The 25,591-nt window shown below is 35.8% G+C and overlaps 1 protein-coding gene across 8 annotated transcripts in view; it reads left to right on the top strand.

Annotated features, from left to right (window-relative positions):
- Positions 1–25,591, top strand: part of PHKB (phosphorylase kinase regulatory subunit beta) — a 236,567-nt gene that overhangs the window by 49,368 nt on the left and 161,608 nt on the right. For all 8 annotated transcript variants that reach the window (XM_025269801.3, XM_025269800.3, XM_025269799.3 and 5 more), the window contains 2 exons: positions 6,925–7,032; positions 9,869–9,949. In XM_025269801.3, the coding sequence (XP_025125586.3) occupies positions 6,925–7,032; positions 9,869–9,949 (189 nt within the window). The remainder of the gene's footprint in view (positions 1–6,924; positions 7,033–9,868; positions 9,950–25,591) is intronic.

A 25,591-nucleotide genomic window follows, 5' to 3' on the forward strand; every position in this document is an offset into this window, starting at 1 on the left:
GTTTGCAGAAAGTAAATTTATTCACAAGTTGATAATAGAGATATATGAAAAACATATAATTTGTCTACTGAGATTTGACTTTGCAAATCATTATTATAAAGGTTTTTCAATGCTTGAAATAAAGTAATATGTCATATTGACATTTAATATTTGAATTAAATTTGTATAACATATTGAAGTAATTTTAATTAAAGATTTTTTTCCTAAGTGTGAGAAGTTTACTATTTGTTTCACATTTATCATTTCATGAATGTTTAATGTGTATGAATTCACCTTTTCTCTCGAGAAAACATTGTGTGAACCATGAATTTCATGTGCTTGCTAACCCGGTTGACATACTTAAGTTATAATTGCTTATCAAAAGGAAGAAAATGATGTACTATAAATTTTTTTCTTTGTGACTTGTTTAATCTTGTTAATGTCCTTTTCTAAATATTATTCAACTTTACTAACAAGTATTCATAGTGTGGTATTCTTTTGAATACAACTTGAATGTAACTTAAGCTGTCTTTGAATTCCTTAAATTACAAAGGATTATCTTTTTTTGACTTACGTGAGTTGTAAGAAGGTACAGAATACATTAGGATCACATTTGTTATTTCTGCATACTACATTATGTAGAATTTTACAAATTTTAAAACACTGTTATTGGTATAATCTTTCTTGAACCCCATAACCTTATAGTAGGAATAGAAGATATTGCTACAATGCACATATGACTCAGTAAGACTAAACCATGCACGCAACTAATTACCTCCCACCATACCCACTCCAGTACTCTTGCCTGGCAAATCCCATGGACGGAGGAGCCTGGTAGGCTGCAGTCCATGGGGTTGCTAGGAGTCGGACACGACTGAGCGACTTCACTTTCACTTTTCACTTTTATGCACTGGAGAAGGAACTGGCAACCCACTCCAGTGTTCTTGCCTGGAGAATCCCAGGGACAGCGGAGCCTGGTGGGCTACCATCTATGGAGTCGCACAGAGTCGGACACGACTGAAGCGACTTAGCAGCAGCAGCAGCAGCATACCTTCACCTCAGTGCTCACTATTTCCTTCATGATTTCATAGCAGTAGACATTGTTACCATACTTTTAAATGTGTACTTTTATCTTTTGGCCCTCCCTTAAAACTAAAGTAAAGCATATTTGTAATGTTCATGTGCTGTTTGACCTTAAAGCTCATCTTCTGACATAAAATCATGACTTAGTGAAAATTTTTTGCTTCTCATTATAAAGCATGCTTCCTGATATATTTTCTAATAACACTACCTAAATGGGATGTTTTAATTTATTTGAGTGAATAGTTTTCCTTGATTTGAAGAATATAGAGCAATCTAATTTCTATTATTTCCTTTCTGCTTGTATTAATTTCTACTATTAACATTAGTTATTTTTTACCTCTAGGTGTTCATATACCTATTTTTATTAATACTTCTTAAAGAGGAGCATTCAGATTTCAAAATGGATTCAATTTACAGTTCATAGTTCAGAAAATAAGGATCTGCTTTACAGTGTGCTATGAATGTTGCTGTCCCTAATTGTCTGCATAAAAAATTTATTTCCTGAAAATGCTACCTAAGTACTTTCTAATTCATGAGAAATCATTAAATTTTTATAAAATTTATTCTTCCTGGATTCCCTTATGAGATGATTTTCCTACCTCAGTGTATATTTTAAGTCTATAAATTAACGATGTTTTTAAGAGTATTCTGTCATCACAAAATACTCAGTACCTTTTCCTGAATGATAAACTTGCTTATTCACAGTGATTAAAATTTTGAGGAAAAGTCTAAATAAAATGCAAGAAGGAAAAAACATTATTCTAGATTTCTTTTAATCTAGAAATTCTTACTTCAATAAATAATTCTTTATTTTTACTTGCCATATGCCAGATATCATACAATACTAATTAATATCCTCCGGATTTTGGCTGCTCTCAAGAGTACTTTTTGTCTATATTTTGTATACAATATGCTTCATTAATTTTCAAAGCTTATTGAATTTGGGTCTTTTTTTTCCCTGAAATTTTAAGTTGTCTTTTTACAGCTTTAAGACTCAAAGCATAATTATATAATTCACTGTTTGATCATCTTTGATCATTTAATAGTTAGCTTTCCTCGGGCACAATCATTGATTATAAATTCTCATGCTGGGTACTTGGGTGTCTTGAAGACAAATGACAAACACTGCTTTGTCACCTGCAGCAATCACTTTATTAAACTAATAAAACCTTATCCATTTAGATACTTATCAAGTGGGCAAAATATATTCTGTTTTAATTTAACGACATTTTTGTCTTAAGAGCCCAGAAAAATGTTCAGTGCTTTGAGAATAGTCATGGTACTATGAAAGTAATGACCACATTGATTTCTATATTTGTGTACCCTGAGACTGTTACCAGCAGTTTCAGACACTCAGATGGGGTAGCCATCTCACCTTTTCTGAGTTAACACAGAATAGCTTGGTCACTACATAGATGGAGTGTGTACATCCATACCTTTACCCTCATTCTCTCATTTCTGATTATCTGCTGATAGTTCCTGGCTTTAATTTTGTTGATTTCAACCTTAGGGAGGGCTTGTGGATAGCTCAGTGGTAAAAGTAAACACCTGCCAATGCAGGAGCTGCAGGAGATGTGGGTTGAATCAGGAAGGTCCCCTGGAGGAGAAAATGGCAACACAATTCAGTATTCTTACCTGGAAAATCGCACAGACACAGGAGCCTGGTGGGCTGCAGTGCATAGGGTCCAACAGAATTGGCCACACCTGAAGATGCATGCATAACATAACATATGTGTTTATGTAGGGCTCTTGGAGGGGTGGAAAGGTGTGTTAGCCCTCTATAACAGTACTGTCAAATTTTTTTGTGATGATCTAAATGTTCTCTGTTACTGTATTGAACAACAGAGAAACCACATGTGGCTTTTGAGCACTTGATATGGGGCCATTGTGACTGAAAACTTGAATTTCTAAATTTTATATAATTGTCTGTATTGTCAAAGCTATGGTTTTTCCAGTATTCATGTATGGATGTGAGATTTGAACCATAAAGAAAGCTGAGTGCTGAAGAACTGATGCTTTTGAACTATGGCATTGGAAAAGACTCCTGTGTTCCTTTGACAGCAAGCAGATCAAACCAATCAATCCTAAAGAAAATCAGTCCTGGTTATTCATTGGAAGGACTGATGCTGAAGCTGAAACTCCCAATACTTTGGCCACCTGATGTGAAAAACTGACTCCTTGGAAAAGACACTGATGCTGGGAAAGATTGAAGGTGGGAGGAGAAGGGGATGACAGAGGATGAGATGTTTGGATGGCATCACCAACTTGATGGACATGAGTTTGAACAAGCTCTAGGAGTTGGTGCAGGACAGGGATGCCTGGCGTGCTGTAGTCCATGGGGTCTCAAAGAGTTGGACATGACTGAGCAACTGAACTGAACTGACTTCAGTTTGTCACAGATAGCTAGTGCCTGCCATATTGGAGAGTATAACTTCTTGAAGCTTGAAAGATAGTGGGAGATACAGAAAACAAATAAAAATGAAACACTGGAGAAATAAATAAAGGATAAGCACCCTGGTATGGGAGTCCAGAGGAAGGAATTTTAGTTTTGGTTCAGAAGGGACTTTATTAAAGAAGATCTTATTAAGACAATACTTTAAGGATGAAAAAAAATTTGAAGATGGAAAAGAGAGTATGATTCTATGCGCTTCCTTAGCCAAGTAAAACAAGTCAAGATCATGAATACTCAGATACTATCATCATTTATATCTTTCAAAGAGAGAAGAAAGTCATTGCTTTTATTTGTCCTTGGCATATGGAATGAAGCAGGGCAAAGGCTAATAAGAGTTTTGCCAGGAGAACGCACTGGTCATAGCAAACACCCTCTTCCACCAACACAAGAGAAGTCTACACATGGACATCACCAAAGTGTCAACACCGAAATCAGATTGATTATATTCTTTGCAGCCAAAGATGGAGAAGCTCTATACAGTCAGCAAAAACAAGACCGGGAGCTGACTGTGGCTCAGATCATGAATGCCAAATTCAGACTTAAATTGAAGAAAGTAGGGAAAACCACTAGACCATTCAGGTATGACCTAAATCAAATCCCTTATGATTATACAGTGGAAGTGAGAAATAGATTTAAGGGACTAGATCTGATAGAGTGCCTGATGAACTATGGACTGAGGTTCGTGACATTGTACAGGAGACAGGGATCAAGACCATCCCCATGGAAAAGAAATGCAAACAAGCAAAATGGCTGTCTGGGGAGGCCTTACAAATAGCTGTGAAAAGAAGAGAAGCGAAAAGCAAAGGAGAAAAGGAAAGATGTAAGCATCTGGATGCAGAGTTCCAAAGAATAGCAAGGAGAGATAAGAAAGCCTTCCTCAGAGATCAATGCAAAGAAATAGAGGAAAACAACAGAATGGGAAAGACTAGGGATCTCTTCAAGAAAATTAGAGATACCAAGGGAACATTTCATGCAAAGATGGGCTCGATAAAGGACAGAAATGGTATGGACCTAACAGAAGCAGAAGAGATTAAGAAGAGGTGGCAAGAATACACAGAAGAACTGTACAAAAAGGATCTTCATGACCCAGATAATCATGATGGTGTGATCACTGACCTAGAGCCAGACATCCTGGAATGTGAAGTCAAGTGGGCCTTAGAAAGCATCACTACAAACAAAGCTAGTGGAGGTGATGGAATTCCAGTTGAGCTATTCCAAATCCTGAAAGATGATGCTGTGAAAGTGCTGCACTCAATGTGCCAGCAAATTTGGAAAAGTCAGCAGTGGCCACAGGACTGGAAAAGGTCAGTTTTCATTCCAATCCCAAAGAAAGGCAATGCCAAAGAATGCTCAAACTACCACACAATTGCACTCATCTCACACGCTAGTAAAGCAATGCTCAAAATTCTCCAAGCCAGGCTTCAGCAATACGTGAACCGTGAACTTCCAGATGTTCAAGCTGGTTTTAGAAAAGGCAGAGGAACCAGAGATCAAATTGCCAACATCTGCTGGATCATGGAAAAAGCAAGAGAGTTCCAGAAAAACATCTATTTCTGCTTTATTGACTATGCCAAAGCCTTTGACTGTGTGGACCACAATAAACTGTGGGAAATTCTGGAAGAGATGGGAATACCAGACCACCTGACCTGCCTCTTGAGAAACCTGTATGCAGGTCAGGAAGCAACAGTTAGAACTGGACATGGAACAACAGACTGGTTCCAAATAGGAAAAGGAGTATGTCGAGGCTGTGTATTGTCACCCTGCTTATTTAACTTCTATGCAGAGTACATCATGAGAAACACTGGGCTGGAAGAAGCACAAGCTGGAATCAAGATTGCTGAGAGAAATATCAATAACATCAGCTATGCAGATGACACCACCCTTATGGCAGAAAGTGAAGAGGAACTAAAGAGCCTCTTGATGAAAGTGAAAGAGGAGAGTGAAAAAGTTGGCTTAAAGCTCAACGTTCAGAAAATGAAGATCATGGCATCTGGTCCCATCACTTCATGGGAAATAGATGGGGAAACAGTGACAGATTTTATTTTTTTGGGCTCCAAAATCACTGCAGATGGTGATTGCAGCCATGAAATTGAAAGACGCTTACTCCTTGGAAGGAAAGTTATGACCAACCTAGACAGCATATTGAAAAGCAGAGACATTACTTTGCCAACAAAGGTCCGTCTAGTCAAAGCTATGGTTTTTCCAGTGGTCACATATGGATGTGAGAGTTGGACTGTGAAGAAAGCTGAGCACCGAAGAATTGATGCTTTTGAAGTGTGGTGTTGGAGAAGACTCTTGCGAGTCCCTTGGACTGCCAGGAGATCCAACCAGTCCATTCTGAAGGAGATCAGCCCTGGGATTTCTTTGGAAGGAATGATGCTAAAGCTGAAACTCCAATAATTTGGCCACCTCATGCAAAGAGTGACTCATTGGAGAAGACTCTGATGCTGGAAGTGATTGGGGGCTGGAGGAGAAGGGGACGATAGAGGATGAGATGGCTGGATGGAATCACCGACTCGATGGACGTGAGTTTGAGTGAACTCCGGGAGTTGTTGATGGACAGGGAGGCCTGGCGTGCTGCGATTCATGGGGTCGCAAAAAGTCGGACACGACTGAGCTACTGAAATGAACTGAACCGATGTGTCATTCTGTTCATTCTTTGTTCCTATTCATCTTATATTTCCAGGGAACTAGTAGTAGATATACTTGGCATATAACTTTATTAGCAGATTTTTGCAAAATTGAATTAATATCTGCTTGTCCTTGGAGTTTGTCTCCTTTTCTCATTTAATACTTAGTTAATGAGTATTTTAAAATGATTAAATTTTATATTGAGTTAATAAGTAAAAATATGGCCTATATTCTCTTGGAATTGGTGCCTTAGTAATGACGGTATGTGTGGTGAAAGAAATGAAAACATGTTGACAGGAGCATGGTAACAATTTGTAAATCTTGGAGAAAGAAAAAGCATTTGGTGTTTTGAAAACTTATTGAATTAGAATGTGGCCTGAAGCGCTCTTTCATTGAGTGTCATGGAAGCATTTCCAAAGCGCAGTACAGTGGGATACAGTCTCTGAAATCCAGTCCCATAGAGGAAACCATTATTTGACTCTAAAATAAGATGGAAAACATTACAAAGTCAATGCTAATACATTAACAAGCTTCCTATTATACTTCAGTTGTTTGTGAAGTATCAGTTAAGTATTTAACAGTCATGTTAACTGTATTACATTAATAATCATGAATTTTATCTATTTTGTTTCTTTAGAAAACGTAACATTCTGCTTTGTTGTATCCTCTGTCTATAAGCTGTAGCTTTCTGCATTAAAAAGTCTCTTGAAAAATATATAATCTCTGATTTTGGATTAGAATGTGAATTAGCATCATTTAAATTTTATATTTTATTCCAGGTCCAGCAATTTAAGCAGGATCCACGCCCAACAACATGTCTTCACTCCATTTTCAATGTACATACAGGAGATGAGATCCTCTCCTATGAGGAATATGGTCATCTTCAGGTAAAAAGAGAAGACTACACATTTTCTTCTGCATTTTTACTCTATATCATAGAATGTTTGAGGCTATTTACATTTTTTAAAAATTAGATTTACATTTTTTAAAACTTAAATTGTTCAAAATGGAAATAGGGAATCAGCCATGAAATGAAGAAATCCCAGTGTAACTGAATTAGTTATTGTGATTGCGCAGTAAATATTATTGCATTCTTGGTCCAAAAGCAAAAAGGGCAGCTGGAGGGATTATAATACTACTATCTAGAAGAAAGGATCCTACAGCTCTTTCAGTGACAAAAGCTTGTGCTTATTATCAAATTTAGAGGAATTTCAATATTTAGGAACCAGAGAATAAAAGACAACTGACAGTAATATAACAACAAATCAGAAGTTTTTGTTATGTGACAGTCCATTTCTAATAAATCAGCCTTCAATGATGCTAAAAACGTACCACAATTCCAAAAGACATTTTATATATATATATAAATTTTATATGCTAAGAATACACTGTAAAGGTTCATATTTTGTTTTCATTTTTTCTCTCACATCTGTGTACCCCTTTGCCTTATTTCTAGTATACAAGTGTTATATATGCTATTTATCTTTAATGGATTTTCTTCCCCTTCAGCATTTGGTTCTGTTGTCTTTAGAATAGAATACTTACTATTCATATATTACTTACTAAAATACGAGTATCTCCTTTTTATAGTTCCTTTCTCTCTAGAGATCTGAAATGTCTTACTTTAGAATGACTCCTCCAAACACAGAAAGTTCAGTGTCCCCATTTCTACACAGCAGAAACTCTTAATGGTTATTTGTAACCAGTTCTATGGAGATTTAATGTTACATAAATATGTAGTTGCTCAGCTGTCTCATAATTTTTCATATAATTAGGTTTTCTGTACCTTTTGCTTTCACAGATATGTTTGCTGTTTGACATAGGGTTTTTAGAAGATAACAATTCATTTATTTTTGTATTTCAGAATTTAAACTTAGTGCCTAGCACATAGTAGGTTTCAAATAAATGCTGGTCAACCTGTTATTTGGAAATCCCGTACATTTTGCCACTTACTGATACTTTCTCACAGAAGCCTCCTAAAAATTATAGCAGAGTTCTTTGAGATATTGCTGTAGTTGGCTGTCAATAGAAATGAAATTTCTTCTTTTTTTTTTTAATTTTATTTTATTTAACTTTACAATATTGTATTGGTTTTGCCATATATCAAAATGAATCTGCCACAGGTATACATGTGTTCCCCATCCTGAACCCTCCTTCCTCCTCCCTCTCCATGGAAATGAAATTTCTTTGAGATCATTTCTGACAGGCCAGTGTCAGTGCTCTATGAGAATATTTGGGTGACCCAATGGGATCAAGCTCTTGCTTACTATGTTCTGAGAAAAGTCACTTAAGAGTTAATGTTGGTCTATTATAAAACGCCTTAAACTAGAATCTTACATTTTCTTATGTGACCCACTTGGACCTTGACAAGACCCTGAGACCAACTGGACTTTGAGTGCTGGGAAGTCAAGAGACATTCAGGATAGTCCTGATTCCTGAGAGAGTTACCCCCACTGGCAGGCCCCGGTGGCACACAGCTGCTTTGTCCAAGGAATCTAGGGCACAAATAATTTTCTGCCCCAACTTTCTGTCCGTTTTTCACAAAGGATTGGAGGAGAGTCAGCAAAGGCACAAGGCAGCAAGGCTGTTAGTGGATAATAATCTTCTGGGTTAGAATTATATGATAAGAAAATTATGTCTTACCTCCTCTTTGTTTTTACCTCAAGTTAACTGTTTCCTGGCTAAATGAAAAATTTTCACTGCTTCTCATTTATTTGTTTATTGGATAACTTTATTGAGATATAATTCACATAATATACAATTTGCCTTTGTAAAGTGTACAACTTTTTAATATATTCACAAAGTTGTTCAAACAACATTGCAGAACATCTGCATCACCCCAGAGCGAAATCCAGTGCCTGTTAGCAGTCACTCCTTATCTCCTTCAAAGACCCCCACTGTAGGCAATTACCAGTCTACTTTCTGTCTGTATGAACAAGCCTAGTTTGTACATTTCATGTAAATGGAATCATATACCATGTGGTCTAACGTGACTGATTCCTTTCTTTTAGTGTAATGTTTTCAAGGTTTGTCCATGTTGTGCTATTTATCTTTCACTGCTTATTTCCTCAAGAAAATGTATATAGCCCATTCAGAATTCTATGAGAGTCTTTATTTTTGATTAAAGGGGACATTATTGTCTTCTTTTGTTTGTTTTGTTTAGAGCATATAATGTTTATCTTTAATAGACTAATAAAAGAAAAAGCCTCATTTTTAGAATTCTTTTTTCATAAATATATTTTAAATGTTTGATTAATATATTCCTACAGTTGCTGATGTAAGTTCTGTGTTCTCTGAATACAGGATGTGCTACCTGTTGTTTATGGTGGCATAGTCCTAATGTCTTACTGCCCAATAAGTTTTTCATTTACCCAGACTTAAATTGGATTCACGTTACATTTGCCCAAGGGACAAAACTTTTTCAAAGTAGAAGTACTTAAATCTACAGTTTCAATATAAATCTTAGAAAGCAAATGTCATAAAAATACCCCTGATCAGCTTAACCATCACAGTGAATTTGAGGATTTTAGAGTTTTATATACAAAGCTGAGATTTTTATTATGAACTAAATCCACAGCTCCTTTAGTTTTTCATAGGAAAGAAAACAGTTAGATATGCTACTACAAGAGCAAATGACTTGTAATTTTAGCTTTTACATTTAATTTTGTAACATAGTATTTTTTTGGTTTTCTCTAACCTATTGTAGTGTTTGTTGGTTTTCAGATAAATGCAGTGTCCCTCTATCTCCTTTACCTTGTCGAAATGATTTCCTCAGGACTCCAGATTATCTACAACACTGATGAGGTATGATTTTCCCAAATTTTGTAGTACTAAATTTCATCTCTGAGAATACCTTTTTTCTTTTACTTTTTAAAACTTATTTTTAACTGTGTAAATTGGGTTATTCTTAAATTCATATAGTCAGATAAGGGATTTTGAATGCTCAGCTGAAAAGTCTTTATATTATCAATGCAAAGCACTTTTAAAAATAAACAAAATATGTAACAGTTGTAAAACTCTACTGTGAAGGCTCTATTTCAGGTATTCTGAAATAAAACCTTGTAACTTTCAGAAATTTTAGTAGCTATAAAAATAAAAGCCTTTCCAGATTTTCTCAGAATTATTGTCTTCTCTTCTTTTGTTGCTTTTTGTAATCCATCCTTTTAATAGTAAAAATTCATTTATCATGTTTTGTTATTTTTGTTTGACTTCAGTAGAGTTCTTAATTTTTTTCAAAAGATAAATATCATGTTATTATTCTTATTAGGAAATTTGAAAATAACTCTATCACAAAGTTGAGAAATTTTTCATAGGCCCTAATGCTTGAAAAAACATACAGACAGACCCATATGCTAACATATTTTGAATTGTGTCACAGTTGAATTAAAAAGCTATTATTATTGAGATGGTATATACATTGAGAAGGGCATCCCTGGTGGCCCAGCAGTAAACAGTCTGCCTGCAATGCAGGAGAGGTGGATTTGATCTCTGGGTCAGGAAGATCCTCTGGAGAAAGAAATAGCAACCCACTCCAATATTCTTGCATGGGAAATCCCATGGACAAAGGAGTCTGGCAGACCACAGTCCATGGGGTCGCAAAGAATTGGACACCACTTAGTGACTAAACCACCAGCATATACAATGAGAATTCTATCAAAGAGTAGATGTATTATATAGTTATATATTAGTTATTATTTTTTCCTATGAAGAACAATTTATCATACTAAACAGTAAAGTCATCACTGGACTGCACTCGGGGTGCTATGAAATTGGTACATGTAGCCCTGCCCTCCAGTAGTTCATAATCTTATACATCCACTGTGCCTTTTTAATACACATAAGTAAAACCTAATTAGAAATATAGCTAAATAATAAAGAAGCAATAATAATAATAAATAACAGTAACTACTTATGGTTTCTTCTGTTTTATTTATCAAAGAACTACATGTTTTTATTTCATCCAACTAGTTCTCAGTTTTTATAGTGTTGTGAAATAGTGGTGCTCAAATATTTTGGGGAAGGGGAGGGGTTGGGAATCAGATCGATCTTATATAGCTATTAACTAAATACAAAGTTCACCTAAGTCAGTCCTTCTGTTTATTAATAGAGAGAACTCATTTATATCTGTTGGAGGGGGCAAAGTAATGAACTACCACATGGTATTCCATGTTACATTCTATGACATACTCCATAAATAACCTAAAAGTCGATTAAAAGAAGCAAGAACTGTATCATTTGGAATGGCTCCCGAGAAACTTACTTTATTTAACATTAAAGAACCTCACATACCCCCATCAGTTCAGTTCAGTTCAGTCACTCAGTTGTGTCCCACTGTTTGTGACTCTTTGGGCTGCAGCATGCCAGACTTCCCTGTCCATCACCAACTCCCTGAGCTTACTCAAATTCATGTCCATCGAGTCAGTGATGCCATCCAACCATCTCATCCTCTGTCGTCCCCTTCTCCTCCTGCCTTCAATCTTTCCCAGCATCAGGGTCTTTTCCAATGAGTCAGTTCTTCACATCAGGTGGCCACAGTACTGGAGTTTCAGCTTCAGCATCAGTCCTTCCAATGAATATTCAGGACTGATTTCCTTTAGGATTGACTGGTTTGATCTCCTTGCAGTCCAAGGACTCTCAAGAGTCTTCTCCAACACCACAGTTCAAAAGCATCAATTCTTTGGCCCTCAGCTTTCTTTATAGTCTTTTTCACATCCATATATGACTACTGGAAAAATATGAGATTTTATTTTGTGTTTAATTTTTCCTTCCTTTTTGTGGAAAGGCTTCATTATATGAAAAGATTCATAATTCTTTAATAAAATAAGGGACCTTTTAGACTTTGATGTCCCCAAAACTATTAAGTCTTAAAGAACACTTGGAAAGTAAAGATTTACAAAGGGTGAAATTTTGTCTTTCCTATTACATTTTGGATTTGCTCTTATTTTTTATTAAACTATTAAAAATGTTAATTGTATGTTGTGTGTTAGATTATATCTGCTAAATCATAAATGGAGATGGGAAAATGCCTGTATGTTTTTAATGTCTCTTTTCTAGTATTATGCTATTATATGACTCTATGGCAGAAAGTGAAGAGGAACTAAAAAGCCTCTTGATGAAAGTGAAAGAGGAGAGTGAAAAAGTTGGCTTAAAGCTCAACATTCAGAAAATGAAGATCATGGCATCTGGTCCCATCACTTCATGGCAAATAGATGGGGAAACAGTGGAAACAGTGTCAGACTTGATTTTCTTGGGCTCCCAAATCACTGCAGATGGTGACTGCAGCCATGAAATTAAAAGACGCTTACTCCTTGGAAGGAAAGTTATGACCAACCTAGATAGCATATTCAAAAGCAGAGACATTACTTTGCCAACAAAGGTTCGTCTAGTCAAGGCTATGGTTTTTCCAGTGGTCATGTATGGCTGTGAGAGTTGGACTGTGAAGAAAGCTGAGCGCCAAAGAATTGATGCTTTTGAACTGTGGTGTTGGAGAAGACTCTTGAGAGTCCCTTGGACTGCAAGGAGATCCAACCAGTCCATTTTGAAGGAGATCAGTCCTGGGATTTCTTTGGAAGGAATGATGCTAAAGCTGAAACTCCAATACTTTGGCCACCTCATGCGAAGAGTTGACTCATTGGAAAAGACTCTGATGCTGGGAGGGATTGGGGGCAGGAGGAGAAGGGGCGATAGAGGATGAGATGGCTGGATGGCATCACTGACTCGATGGACGTGAGTCTGAGTGAACTCCGGGAGTTGGTGATGGACAGGGAGGCCTGGCGTGCTGCGATTCATGGGGTCGCAAAGAGTTGGACACGACTGAGCGACTGAACTGAACTGAACTGAGCTGAATGATTGATCACAAGTCACAGTATCATGTCAGTTTTGAAAACAGTAACCTCAAACATTTTTCTACAAGCTTAGAATTTAAGTGGAAATAGGGGATAACACTAACTGGGGATAACTAATAGGGCATAACTAACTAACTGGGGATAACATTTGGAGTGGTCATAGAACCAGTTGTACTGATGGAAATTTGTCAAATGATCCTGCGAACTCCAGTTCCTTTAGATAAATATGTTTGAAGCCTTGTTTTTTCAAGAATGGTCAGATGATTATTTCTTTAGCTCTTTGGTAGAAGTGTGTAGGTTGTAAGCCTTCTACATAAAAATACTATACAAATCTGTAGGTGTCTGTTTAACATGAAACCTGGAAAAGTCTTTTTTGCCAACTGTGTATCATGTGCCATTTCCTTTTTATTTTGCAAAGATGCCTTTACCATCAAAACCCAGAAGATCTTTTCAAATGCTTTTAGATTGGATGACATGTGGAATTAATTTCTTAGTATATAAACTACCTATTTCTGAGTAACAAATTGCCTCAGAGCTTAGTGGCTTAAAAGAGCAAACATTTATTATCTCATAGTTTCAGTGAGTCAGGAATTCAGGAGAAACTAATCAGGGTGTTGCTGACATGGAGTCTCTCGTAAGTTGGATTCAAATAATCTGCCAGATTTACAGTTAACTGAAGGCTTTACTGAGCCTGGAAGGCCCTAGGATGGTTCGCTCACATGGTTGTGGGCAAGAGGCCTCTCCATAGAGTTGTCTGAGTGCCTTTTCTATATGTCAGGTGGCTTTTTTCAGAGAAAGTGATTCCAAAGAGCAAGATGGAAGTACAGTGCTTTTTTTACGACCTAGTCTCAGAAGTCACCCTCCATCATTTTACAGTATCCTCTATTACATTGGTCAGTCTTAAATCAGCGTGAGAGGGGACTGCACAGGGCATAAATAGCAGGCATTGGGTCTGATTCGGAGTCAGCATACTAAGCAATGGTTTCTAGGTGACCTTTGTTAGATACTTTAAGATATGGTTTTTTCTCTTATATATTGAGACTTTAATTTTAAAGATAGGTTTTTAACTTATTATTTAGTGAGTTTTGACTTTTGCTTTGTTTGCATGTTTTCTCCTTAAAATGCTGCAGACCTTTTTTTTTTTTTTCTTTTTTTTTTTTTTTTTTTTTGCTTCTGTTTATTGTGTGGGTACTTTTGTGTTACAGACTATCTTTTGATGTGAAATGGTTTTCAAGCTGAACTTGAGGGGTTTCTGTCTTTTAATAGAATAAATCTCTATAATTATTAAGGTGTTACAAGGTATTCTTAGTTCCTGCTTTTCAACAATGTACACACAAAAATGAATAGGTTACTCAAAACTATTTATAGATATTTTCCTCTAAGAATAAAAAGGTATTATTATTCTTGTTTCTCTAGTTTATAGAAAGCAATAACAATGTTAATAGTAGTAGTTAACTCTTAACATAACATAACACTTACATAATAGCATTTATTACTTGCTATCATTGTTCAAAGTTCTTTGCACATATAAACAATTTTAATCTTCACAAAACTATCAACTTGGTATAGTTATTATCTTCATTTTACAAATGATGAAAATAATGGAGAGTCAAGAAGTAACTTGTCCAGGATCACACAAATAGTCATTGACAGCTCTGGGATTTAAACTGTGTGGTCTGGCGCCAGAGTCCATTCATTCTATTGATAGTGTTCTATCTCCACTTATTCTGTACAGATTTGAGTGATACATGTCATGTGACATCTTCATGTTCAAGTATTGAGGGCAACCAGGCTGACTCAGAGTTTGCCTATTTATTCATGTTTTGCACGTTCACTCAGTCATGCATTCTTGCATGAACCATGCTTATTTGGCAAATATTTATTGAGTTTCTAAAATAGACCAAATAGAATATAGCAGTGAAAAAAGATATTAGTCTATAATGCCATGAAATTTGATTTATAATAAGGAAAACAGAATTAATAAATATTTAAATATAGGCTATAATGTCCAGAAGTGATACTTAATTTTTTTTAAGTACATAAGGGGGAAAATAGAAAATAAAACTATAAAACTGTTTTAAGTAGAGTTATCAGGACAGGCTTTTCTGGAAAAGAGCTTTGGAGCAAATACCTGGATGAAATAAGGAAACAGGTTATGCAAGCGATGGTAGTTATTGGTTAATATGCCATAGAAACATGGCAAAAATGCCATTAGGTTTAAATTGCTTTATACATTTCTTAGGTAAACTGCGTTAGTTATGCTCATCTCATCTTTTATATGTTGTACGTTTTTTGTCTGATATGTTCATTAAGTTTGCAAATGTGATTCTGAATTTATTTTTCTCCATTTAGTTCTGTAATTTTCTGATTTATTAGTATGTATGTATGTGTGTGTACTTGTACATGAGTATGTATGTGTGTATCTATATGTATGTATAAATATATACACACATATGTATGTGTATTTGTTTTTATAAAATTACAGGCATGTGATTTGAGATTATTGTACTTTTTAGTTGGAAATATCCCATTTTAACTCCTATTAAATTTCTTTGTTAAAATTTATCTTGAGAGACCAGTTTCTTTTCATTAGTGTTTGTATGGCATTTCTAAAACTTTCATTTATTTTAAAACTGTGTTCTTATTTGTATCTGGTATCTTTTGTAAGCATCATATAGTTATTATTTTTTAAATCTAGTCTGGCAATCTTTTTCTTTTAATTGGAGTACTTAGTTCATATACATTTAATGTAAATATTGATATATCTTGGTTTAAGTCTTTTATCTTTCTGTTTGTTATTGGCCTTATCTATTTTTTGTACCCTTTTTTCCTTCTTACATTTTTTTTTTGATATATTAAATTTGTTGTTATACCAGTTCTTATATTATTTTCTAGTGGCTACTTTAGAAAGGTCAGCAACTTCAGAGTCTACTCAAATTTATACTTTCACTGCTTTCAATTCAGTTCAGTTGCTCAGTCGTGTCCAGCTCTTTGCAACCCCATGGACTGCAGCACGCCAGGCTTCCCTGTCCATCACCAACTCCTGGATCTTACTCAAACTTGTCTGTAGAGTCCGTGATGCCATCCAACCTTCTCATCCTCTCTTGTCCCCTTCTCCTTGTGCCTTCAGTCTTTCCCAGCATCAGGGTCTTTTCCAAGGAGTCAGTTCTTTGCATCAGGTGGCCAAAGTATTGGAGTTTCAGCTTAACCCTCAGTCCTCCCAGTGAATATTCAGGACTGATTTCCTTTCAGATGGACTGGTTTGATCTCTTTGCGACCCAAGGGACTGTCAAGAGTCTTCTCCAACACCACAGTTCAAAAGCATCAATTCTTTGGCACTCAATTTTCTTTATAGTCCAACTCTCACATCCATTCATGATTACTGGAAAAACTATAACTTTGACTAGATGGACATTTGTTGGCAAAGCAATGTCTCTGCTTTTTAATACACTGTTAAGTTTGTCATAGCTTTTCTTCCAAGGAGGCAAGCGTCTTTTAATTTCATGGCTGCAGTCACCATCTGCAGTGATTTTGGAGCCCCCAAAAAGAAAGTCTCTCACTGTTTCTATTGTTTCCCCATCTATTTGCCATGAAGTGATGGGACCAGATGCCATGATCTTAGTTTTCTGAATACTGAGTTTTAAGCCAACTTTTTTCACTCTCCACTTTCAGTTTCATCAAGAGGCTCTTTAGTTCTTCTTAGCTTTCTGCTTTACAGATGATTTAAGAACCTTACCACATTTTAGCTCTACATACCTACTTATTACCTACTATTGTGGTTTTGTTTGCATTTATTTTAACACTACATGTATTTTTAAACTGAACAGAATCTCAATATTATTGATGTTTACATCAATATTGAACTGTATATTCATTCATATACATATACCTGTGTGTTAGTCATTCAATTGTGTCCGACTCTTTGTGACCCCCATGGTCTGTTAGCCTATCAGACTCCTCTGTCCATGGGATTCTCCAGGCAAGAATACTGGGGTGGGTTGCCAATTCCTTCTCCAGGGGATATTCCTAACCCAGGGATTGAACCCAGGTCTCCCGCATTGCAGACAGACCCTTTACAACTGTACATATACCTACCCAGGTACCATTATGACAATCACCTTTCTTTCCTGGGATATTCTGTCTGGGATCATTGTCCATTCCTTATTTTATTTTTAATATCTTTGTTTCCATTTTAATTTTGAAATATATTTTAGGTTGACAGTTATTTTCTTTCAACACTTTAAATATGTCGTTGTTAGGCTTCCATTGTTTTTGTTAATAAATCAGCTTGAATTCCATTGTTTCTATGAAAATATTGTCTACTCGGGCTGCTTTAAAATTTGTATTTGATTTTTATTAGTTTCACTAATATGTGCTAGCTGTGCTCTTCTTTGTATTTATCCTCCATGGGGCATGTGGAAGTTTTCAAATATTCTAGTTTAATATCTTTGATAAGATTTGGGAAGTTCTCACCTAGGGTCTACTGAAATATTGTTTGTGCTGCATTTTTTTTTTCTTTTACCAAGCTACTTGTATATTCAACCTTTACACTTTGTCCGAAATCTTTTTATCTCTTTTTTTCTGTCCTTTTCCTTATCCCTTTTACTATTTTTATAAATATGTTCAAACCAAAGAATGTTCAAACTACCACACAATTGCACTCTTCTCATACACTAGCAAAGTAATGCTCAAAATTCTCGAAGTGAGGCTTCAATAGTACGTGAATTGAGAACTTCCAGATATTCAAGCTGGATTTAGAAAAGGCAGAGGAACCATAGATCAAATTGCCCACATCCGTTGGATTACAGAAGAAGCAAGAGAGTTCCAGAAAAACATCTACTTCTGGTTTATTGACTACACCAAAGCCTTTGACTGTGTGGATCACAACAAACTGTGGAAAATTCTTAAAGACATGGGAGTACCAGACCACCTTACCTGTCTTCTGAAAAATCTGTATTCTGGTCAAGAAGCAACAGTTGGAACCGGACATGAAACAACAGACTGGTTCCAAATTGGGAAAGGAGTATGTCAAGACTGTATTTTGTCACACTGCTTTTTTAATTTATACACAGAGTACATCATGCGAAATTCCGAGCTGGATGAAGCACGAGCTGGAATCAAGATTGCCGGGAGAAATACCAATAAACTCAGATACACAGATGACACCACCCTTATGGCAGAAAGTGAAGAAGAACCAAAGAACCTCTTGCTGAAAGTGAAAGAGGAAAGTGAAAAAGCTGGCTTAAAACTCAACATTCAAAAAACTACGATCATGGCATCTGGTCCCATCACTTCATGGGAAATAGATAGGGAAACAGTGGAAACAGTGAGAGACTTTGTTTTCTTGGGCTCTAAAATCACTGCAGATGGTGGCTGCAGCCATGAAATTAAAAGACGCTTGCTCCTTGGGAGAAAAGCTATGACAAATCTAGACAGTGTATTAAAAAGCAGAGACTTTGCTTTGCCAATAAAGGTCTGTCTAGTCCAAGCTGTGGTTTTTCCAGTAGTCATGTATGGATGTGAGAGTTGGACTATAAAGAAAGCTGAATTATGAAGAATTGATGCTTTTGAACTGTGGTGTTGGAAAAGACTTTTGCGAGTCCTTTGGAGTGCAAGGAGATCAAACCAGTCAATCCTAAAGGAAATCAGTCCTGAATATTCACTGGAAGGACTGATGGTGAAGCTGAAACTCCAATACTTTGGCCACCTGATGCAAAGAACTGACTCCTTGGAAAAGACTCTGATGCTGGGAAAGATTGAAGGCAGAAGAAGGGGATGGCAGAGGCTGAGATGGCTGGATGGCATCACTGACTCAATGGACATAAGTTTGAGCAAACTCCAGGAGTTGGTGATGGACAGGGAGGCCTGGCGTCCATGGGGTTGCAAAGAGTTGGATACGACTGAGTGACTGAACTGAACTTTGATTTGGAATTTTTTTGCTTTTTTATCTTCACATTCATCATTTATATGTTCTTATTGACTGTAATCCAAATTCTCTTATTTTAAATCAACCTAAAATATGTGGTGGGTAAATATTGCTTTGTCATGTAAGATAATTTTTTTATATTGCTTCATTCCATTTTCTAGTTTTTGTTGGGGATTTTCACATCAGTGCTCTTAATGGATATTGGTGTATATTTTGTTGTTTTTGTTTCTTTGTATAACATCTTTGACTTTGGTATTAGTTTAATAAAGTCCTCATTCAATTGGTTAGGAAGCATTTCTTCCTCTTTCTTAGAAGATTTTGTGAAGGATTTGTATTCTTGTTTAAACATTTGGTAGAATTCATTGATGAAGTTGGCTATTGTTGTTTAGTCACTAATTTGTGTCTGACTCTTTTGCAACCTCCTGGACTGTAGCCTCTGAGGTTCCTCTGCCAGTGTTATTTCCCAGGTAAGAATATTGTAGTCGATTGTCATTTCCTCCTCCAAGGGATCTTCCTGAGCTAGGGATCAAACCCAGGTCTCATGCATTGCAGGCAGATTCTTTACCATCTGAGCCACCGTGAAGCCTGAAGTTGACTGGGTTTGGGTTTCCTTGCTGTGAGGATTTTTGATTATTGTTTCAGTGTCTATTCAGATTTTTTTTTTTTTTTTTTGAGTCAGTGTTGGTAGTTTGCGTCTTTCCAGGACTTTGTCCATTTCATCTAGGTTATGAATCCTTTTTTTCCCTCCAAAGTTGGCTTTAATATCTCCTCTTTCATTCCTTAGTTTAGTAATTTAAATCATAGCTCCTCTTTTACTTGGTCAGTTTGGTTAAAGATTTATCAGTTTTATTGATGTTTTCTAAGAATCAACTTTTGGTTTTACTGATTTACTGTTTTTCTATTTTCTATTTTATTTATTTCCTCTGTGGTCCTTATTATTTCCTTTCTTCTGGTTTGAAGGTGTTTATTTTGCTTTTATTTTTCTAGCTTCTTAAGGTAGAAGATTAGGTTATTGATTTGAGATCATTCTGCTTTTCAGATACAGACATTTGTGGTTATAAATTTCCCTCTTCAGCCTGCTCAGCTGCATCCCATTATTTTTGTTATATTACAGTTTTATGTTCATTCATCTCAATATATTTTCTAATTTCCCTTGTGATGTCTTCTTTGACCTCTTGGTTGTTTAGCAGGCTATTGTTTCATTTTCATATATTGGTGAATTTTCCAAATTTTCTTCTGTTATTGATTTGTAATTTCATTCCATGGTAACTCAAGAATAATTTGGAGTGATTTTAGTATAATTATTGAATTCAATAATTTGATATAATTATTGAATACAATTCTTATTAACCTTTTCAACTCATTTTTTTAAATTTTGGTTCCTTACTGTAATTTGTACATCTTTACTGATTCTCCCTATTAGTGAGATGTTGTTCTCACCAAATCATCTTTAGTTCTTTGTAGATGTATGTAACTCTCCTTTAACCTTTGCTTCCTACTTTTGCAAAGCTTTAAATTAAGATGGAGGTGTGAGATTATGTCTCAGGTCTTTTCTAATTCTAAGCACAACTGTGTGCTGTGCTTAGTCGCTCATTCATGTCCGACTCTTTGTTGACCCCATGGACTGTAGCCCACCAGGCTCCTCTCTGTCCATTGAATTCTCCAGGCAAGAATACTGGAGTGGAATGCCATGCCTTCCTCCAGGGGATCTTCCTGACCCAGGAGTTGGACTGGGGTCTCCTGCATTGCAGGTAGATTCTTTACCAGATAAGCTGCCAGGGAAGCACAGCTGTACACACGTGCATATCCTTATGGCTTCCCGGAATATACTGGAGATTTACACAGCCCACTATGGACTTCTCATGGCCCATCTTTTAAAAAGAAAATTTTTAGATAGTTTAAATATTAAATAGTTGCACTCATTATGCCTAGGCAGCTATGTAATATATGCCTAGGGGAAAGGCTGTATGCATTGTACAAGCTCCAGGTCAGATCATTTAAAGAAAACCTCTCTGAGTGAATGTATCCAGGAAGCTGTCAGACTCTTCAAATAGTGACAGTTTACCAAGGCAGTGATTTGGGTGAGTTCCAAACCTTTTTTGTTCCTTCTGGTGGCTTTAGTCTGCTAATTTTCATAACTACTATGAGGCTACAATAAAGCATGGGAGAGGGAACAGAAAATAGAGCAATTCAATACATTCCTATGCTTAGTCTACTTACATGAGACTTCAGTCATTTTTCTTTGTTTAATGCTCCTTGCATTGTTACAAGCTCTTGTTTAAGTTTCAGAGTTCTGGAAAAGTTGATTTGTATCATTTTTGTCAGTATTCCTATTGCTTTTATGGATGACTAGTTTTTCTGAGATCTTTGCTTTTCTCTGAATTGAATTCCCATTTGTGATTATTTTTAATGTAACTTTCTATTCATACCTCATCACCCCCAACAGCTTTTTATCCTGCAGTTTACTCTTTCTATAAACTCAGTTAACCCTAATGTATTTTTTTAACTGCAATAAAAAATAACTTAATTGTATATCTATAATATCATTGCATCAATTATACCTCAGTTTTTTAAAAAAGAAGCTTAAATATTCTGCAAACATTTTATCACATTTAAACATCTGTAAACAGCACATTTAGTGGCCGTCTGAGATTCTGTACCATGTATCAGAAATGTGTGACTAAATGCCTACTGTTCACTCATTCTCAAATATTGAGTGAACACCTATTGTAAGCCAGGACTTTGCTTAGGCATTGTGTCTTTTATAACAGTAGTATTGGTATATAGTTTGTTTTGCTGAATATTTATACTCATTTTTAATGGTATATTTGAGAAGTTCTTAGAATTAAGCTATTACCTTGATATTGCTTGTCACTTCACTGATTTCACAATCAATGAATTTTTGGTTATGTCCAAATTAGTGTCTTTGACTTTTTAAAAAAACTAACACAAAACTATGAAGTGATTACATAGAAATGCTCTTTTAATTTTTTTGGCTATATGGCTGTTATTGAATAAATTTAAGGTTGTCATATTTAATGAAGCTTGTCATACAAATATCTGAAATTTTTCTTTCATCTTGGCCCTTCTAATATCATAGTTCATTATAAAATAGTAGACTGTTTCATCCTATGTCTGTTGGGGATTACAGTGGCTTAAATGAAAGGTGCTTGTTTTTCTCATATGATGCAGTGTTGGAAATGGTTAGCTCCTTGGTCCATTAGTTTCTCTTCTCTTCATCATCTCAGAATGACTCCTCTAACTACTGGCATCATGGCAGAAAGCAGGGGGGAAGGTTGATAAAATTGATGTATTAGCTACTTTTAATCAGAAGTAGCCATTTTTGTCAGAAACATCAAAAGCCTTCCAAAAGTCCCCAAGAGACATCAACTTACGCCTGTTGGTCAGAGCTATTGTAAGGCCACCTCCAGCTGAGCAGGCAGATGGGGAAAGCATTTATTTCTTTTTCCAGTCTGTATAGTTGTGCTCTCCAATCGAAACAGAATGTGAGCCACATATGTAATTAAATATTTTTAGTAGCTAAAATCAAAGTAACAGATGAAATTTGTTTCAATAATATATTTAATGCAATATATCTATGATATCATTATTTTAATGTGTAATAAATAGAAAAGATTAATGATATATTTTATATATTCTTTATGTTGTGGTAGATCTTCAAAATTTTTACCCTAAAAGTTCGTCTCAATTGGAACTAGTTGATGGCAGTCAGCCACCTGTGGCTAACGGCCACCTTATTTATTGTACATGGTAGTTTGCTTTCTTTGCTTGTCCATTTACAGTGTGTTGAGTTTTCACAGTGTAAGCGTATAAGAATCAGGAAATTACTTTGCTTGAGATACTCTCTTACCCTTTTCTCTCACCCCAAAACTCAGTTTTTCTTGATTAAAGAAAGTCTGTTTTACCTCATTTTGTTTTGTTGTGGTAGTGGTCATGTCTTAAAGAGATTTAATGCCTCCTAAGCCAATGATAGCTTTGACAAACCTAGACAGTATATTAAAAAGCAAAAATAACACTTTGCTGACAAAAGTCTGTATATTCAAAGCTATAGTTTATCCAGTAGTCATGTACAGATGTGAAAGTTGAACCATAAAAAAGACTGAGCACAGATGAATTGATGCTTTTGAGCTGCTGTGCTGGAAAAGACTCAGAAGAGTCCCTTGTATAGCAGGAAGATCAACCTAGTCACTCCTAAAGGAAATCAACTAAATCTCCTAACTATTCATTGGCAGGAATGATGCTAAAGGTGAAGCTCCAATACTTTGGCCACCGGATGCAAAGAGCTGACTCATTGGGAAAGACCCTGATGGTGGGAAGGATTGAGGGCAAAAGGAGAAGAGGGCAGCAGAGGATGAGTTGGTTAGATAGCATCACTGACTCAATGGACATGAACTTGATCAAACTCCGGGAGATAGTAGAGGATAGGGAAGCCTGGTGTGCTACAGCCCATGGGGTCGCAAAGAGTTGGACACAACTTAGTGACTGAACAACAAGCCAACCATATACACACCAACATATAGATTGATCAGTCAGTCAGTTCAGTTTAGTCACTTAGTCACTGATAAATACAGATATTTTAAAATAGACAAAATGTTGACCTGTTGATGGAAGATTGTCCTCTAGAAGACTAGTCCAGTCAAATTCACTGTCTTAACTCAAACTCAGTGCTACCATTCAGTGTGCCACATATCACTCCCATCCCATGCTCTCTTTCTCTCTCAAAACTTTCACATTATTCATACCTCAAATGATAATCCATCTCTCTCTTGGTGATTCTTATGTATATATAATTTAGACTGTATTAAAGTGTTATTTTAGAGGTATCTGTTATGATCTTTTATTATGATTTATTATTGTTACTTGTTATTTAATATGCAATTTATTACTCACAGATGGGTAAACCTTTTTTGAAGTACTGTACCTAGTTTGGGTTGCTGTGATCTAAGTTGAATTTACAGGCATTGGAGAGGATTCAGATATTTTTATTTAGTATTTGGAAAAGAGGGCCTTGCAGATCTTTTATTAATATAAATGATTTCCGATAATTGCTAAAAATGGACATACCCAAAAAGACATATTTGGTATAGATGATCTCTTGATCTCTTTTCTAAGCCACTCTCTGAATTGTTAAAAATAACAGTTTATTGATCAAATAAAAAATGTTTCCCACACATAAAAATTTGTTTCTGGTTCATATTTATCTTCTGAAATTTTTAAAATTGAATTTTGTTTGCTAGTTTTGGTTTTTAAGTGTTTTCCATTAAGTTAATTAATTAATAAATTTTTGTTTTTAAACTTTCTTTTTGGCTGTGCTGGGTCTTCGTTGTTGCGCGTGGGTTTTCTTTGGTTGCAGCAGGCTACTCTTCACTGTGGTCCATGGGCTTCTCATTGCAGTGACTTCTCTGGTTGGGGAACACAGGCTCTCGGTGTGGACACAGTAGCTGTGACACACGGATTCTGGGGCACATGGGCTTCAGTAGTTGTGAAGCATAGGTTTAATATCCCCAGGACACATGGCATCCTTCTAGACCAGGGATAGAGCCTGTGGCTCCTGCACTGGCAGGTGGATTCCTAACCACTGGACCACCAGAGAAGTCCCGCTTGTGTGGTTTTGATAGGATATAGAAGAGATGGGATATTTAAATGGTAGTCATAGGACTAAAATGGATTTTTAATTGTTATTGTGATAGCCTCTCAATTCAAGATAGTATATCTTGAATATATATATTATTCATATAGTATATATGATAGTATATATATATTATATTGGTGACTATAGTATATTGTTGTATACTATATACAATATACTATACTATAGTATATTGGTGTAGATTTCTTACCCAAATGAAAAATAGAGTCACCGTCAGACATGCTCACAAATGCTAATTGTTACTGTAGTAAAGCTGATAAAGTTTTTCAAATGACAGTTTTATGAGACATAGTAAGCAGGACTCTGGAAGATGGTGAAGGACAGGGGAGCATGGTGCGCTCCAGCTCATGGGGTCACAAAGAATTGGACATGACTTAGCAAATCAACAACAACAACAAGCTGGAATGGCCTCTTTACTTATTACTGGAAAATACAAGTTATCTAAAATTCAGAAAATGGTCATTGCTTAATATGAATTTACTTCTTTATTTGAAGTGTTATAAGAAAGGAATATAATATCAATAATTTTTATAATAATATATTTAATCTGTTAAACAGTATTACAATTACTTTAGAATTACATATAAGGAATGTCTTGCTTCCTTGGAAAGTATCCATTTTAGAAAAGATTTCTTTTGAACAGTAAAATGACTTCTTGTGAAGTAGAATTTATTCATATTGGTGAAATGAAAAAAAATATATTGTTGTGTTTTGCTGTAAAGCACATTTTGAGTGATCATTTTTGAATTATAGCATAAAATTTAACTTTCATAATTAGTCCAAATTACTGTAATAATCTGAAATAAGAAGGGCAATGCCAAAGAATGGCCATGCCAAAGAATATTCAAATTACTGCACAATTGCAATGATTTCACATGCTAGCAAAGTAATGCTCAAAATCCTCCAAGCTAAGCTTCAAGAGTACATGAACCAAGAACTTCCAGATGTACAAGCTGGATTTAGAAAAGGCAGAGGAACAAGATATCAAATTGTAAACATCTGTT

This window comes from Bubalus bubalis, chromosome 18 (assembly GCF_019923935.1).
Source record: "Bubalus bubalis isolate 160015118507 breed Murrah chromosome 18, NDDB_SH_1, whole genome shotgun sequence".
Lineage (NCBI taxonomy): Eukaryota > Metazoa > Chordata > Mammalia > Artiodactyla > Bovidae > Bubalus > Bubalus bubalis.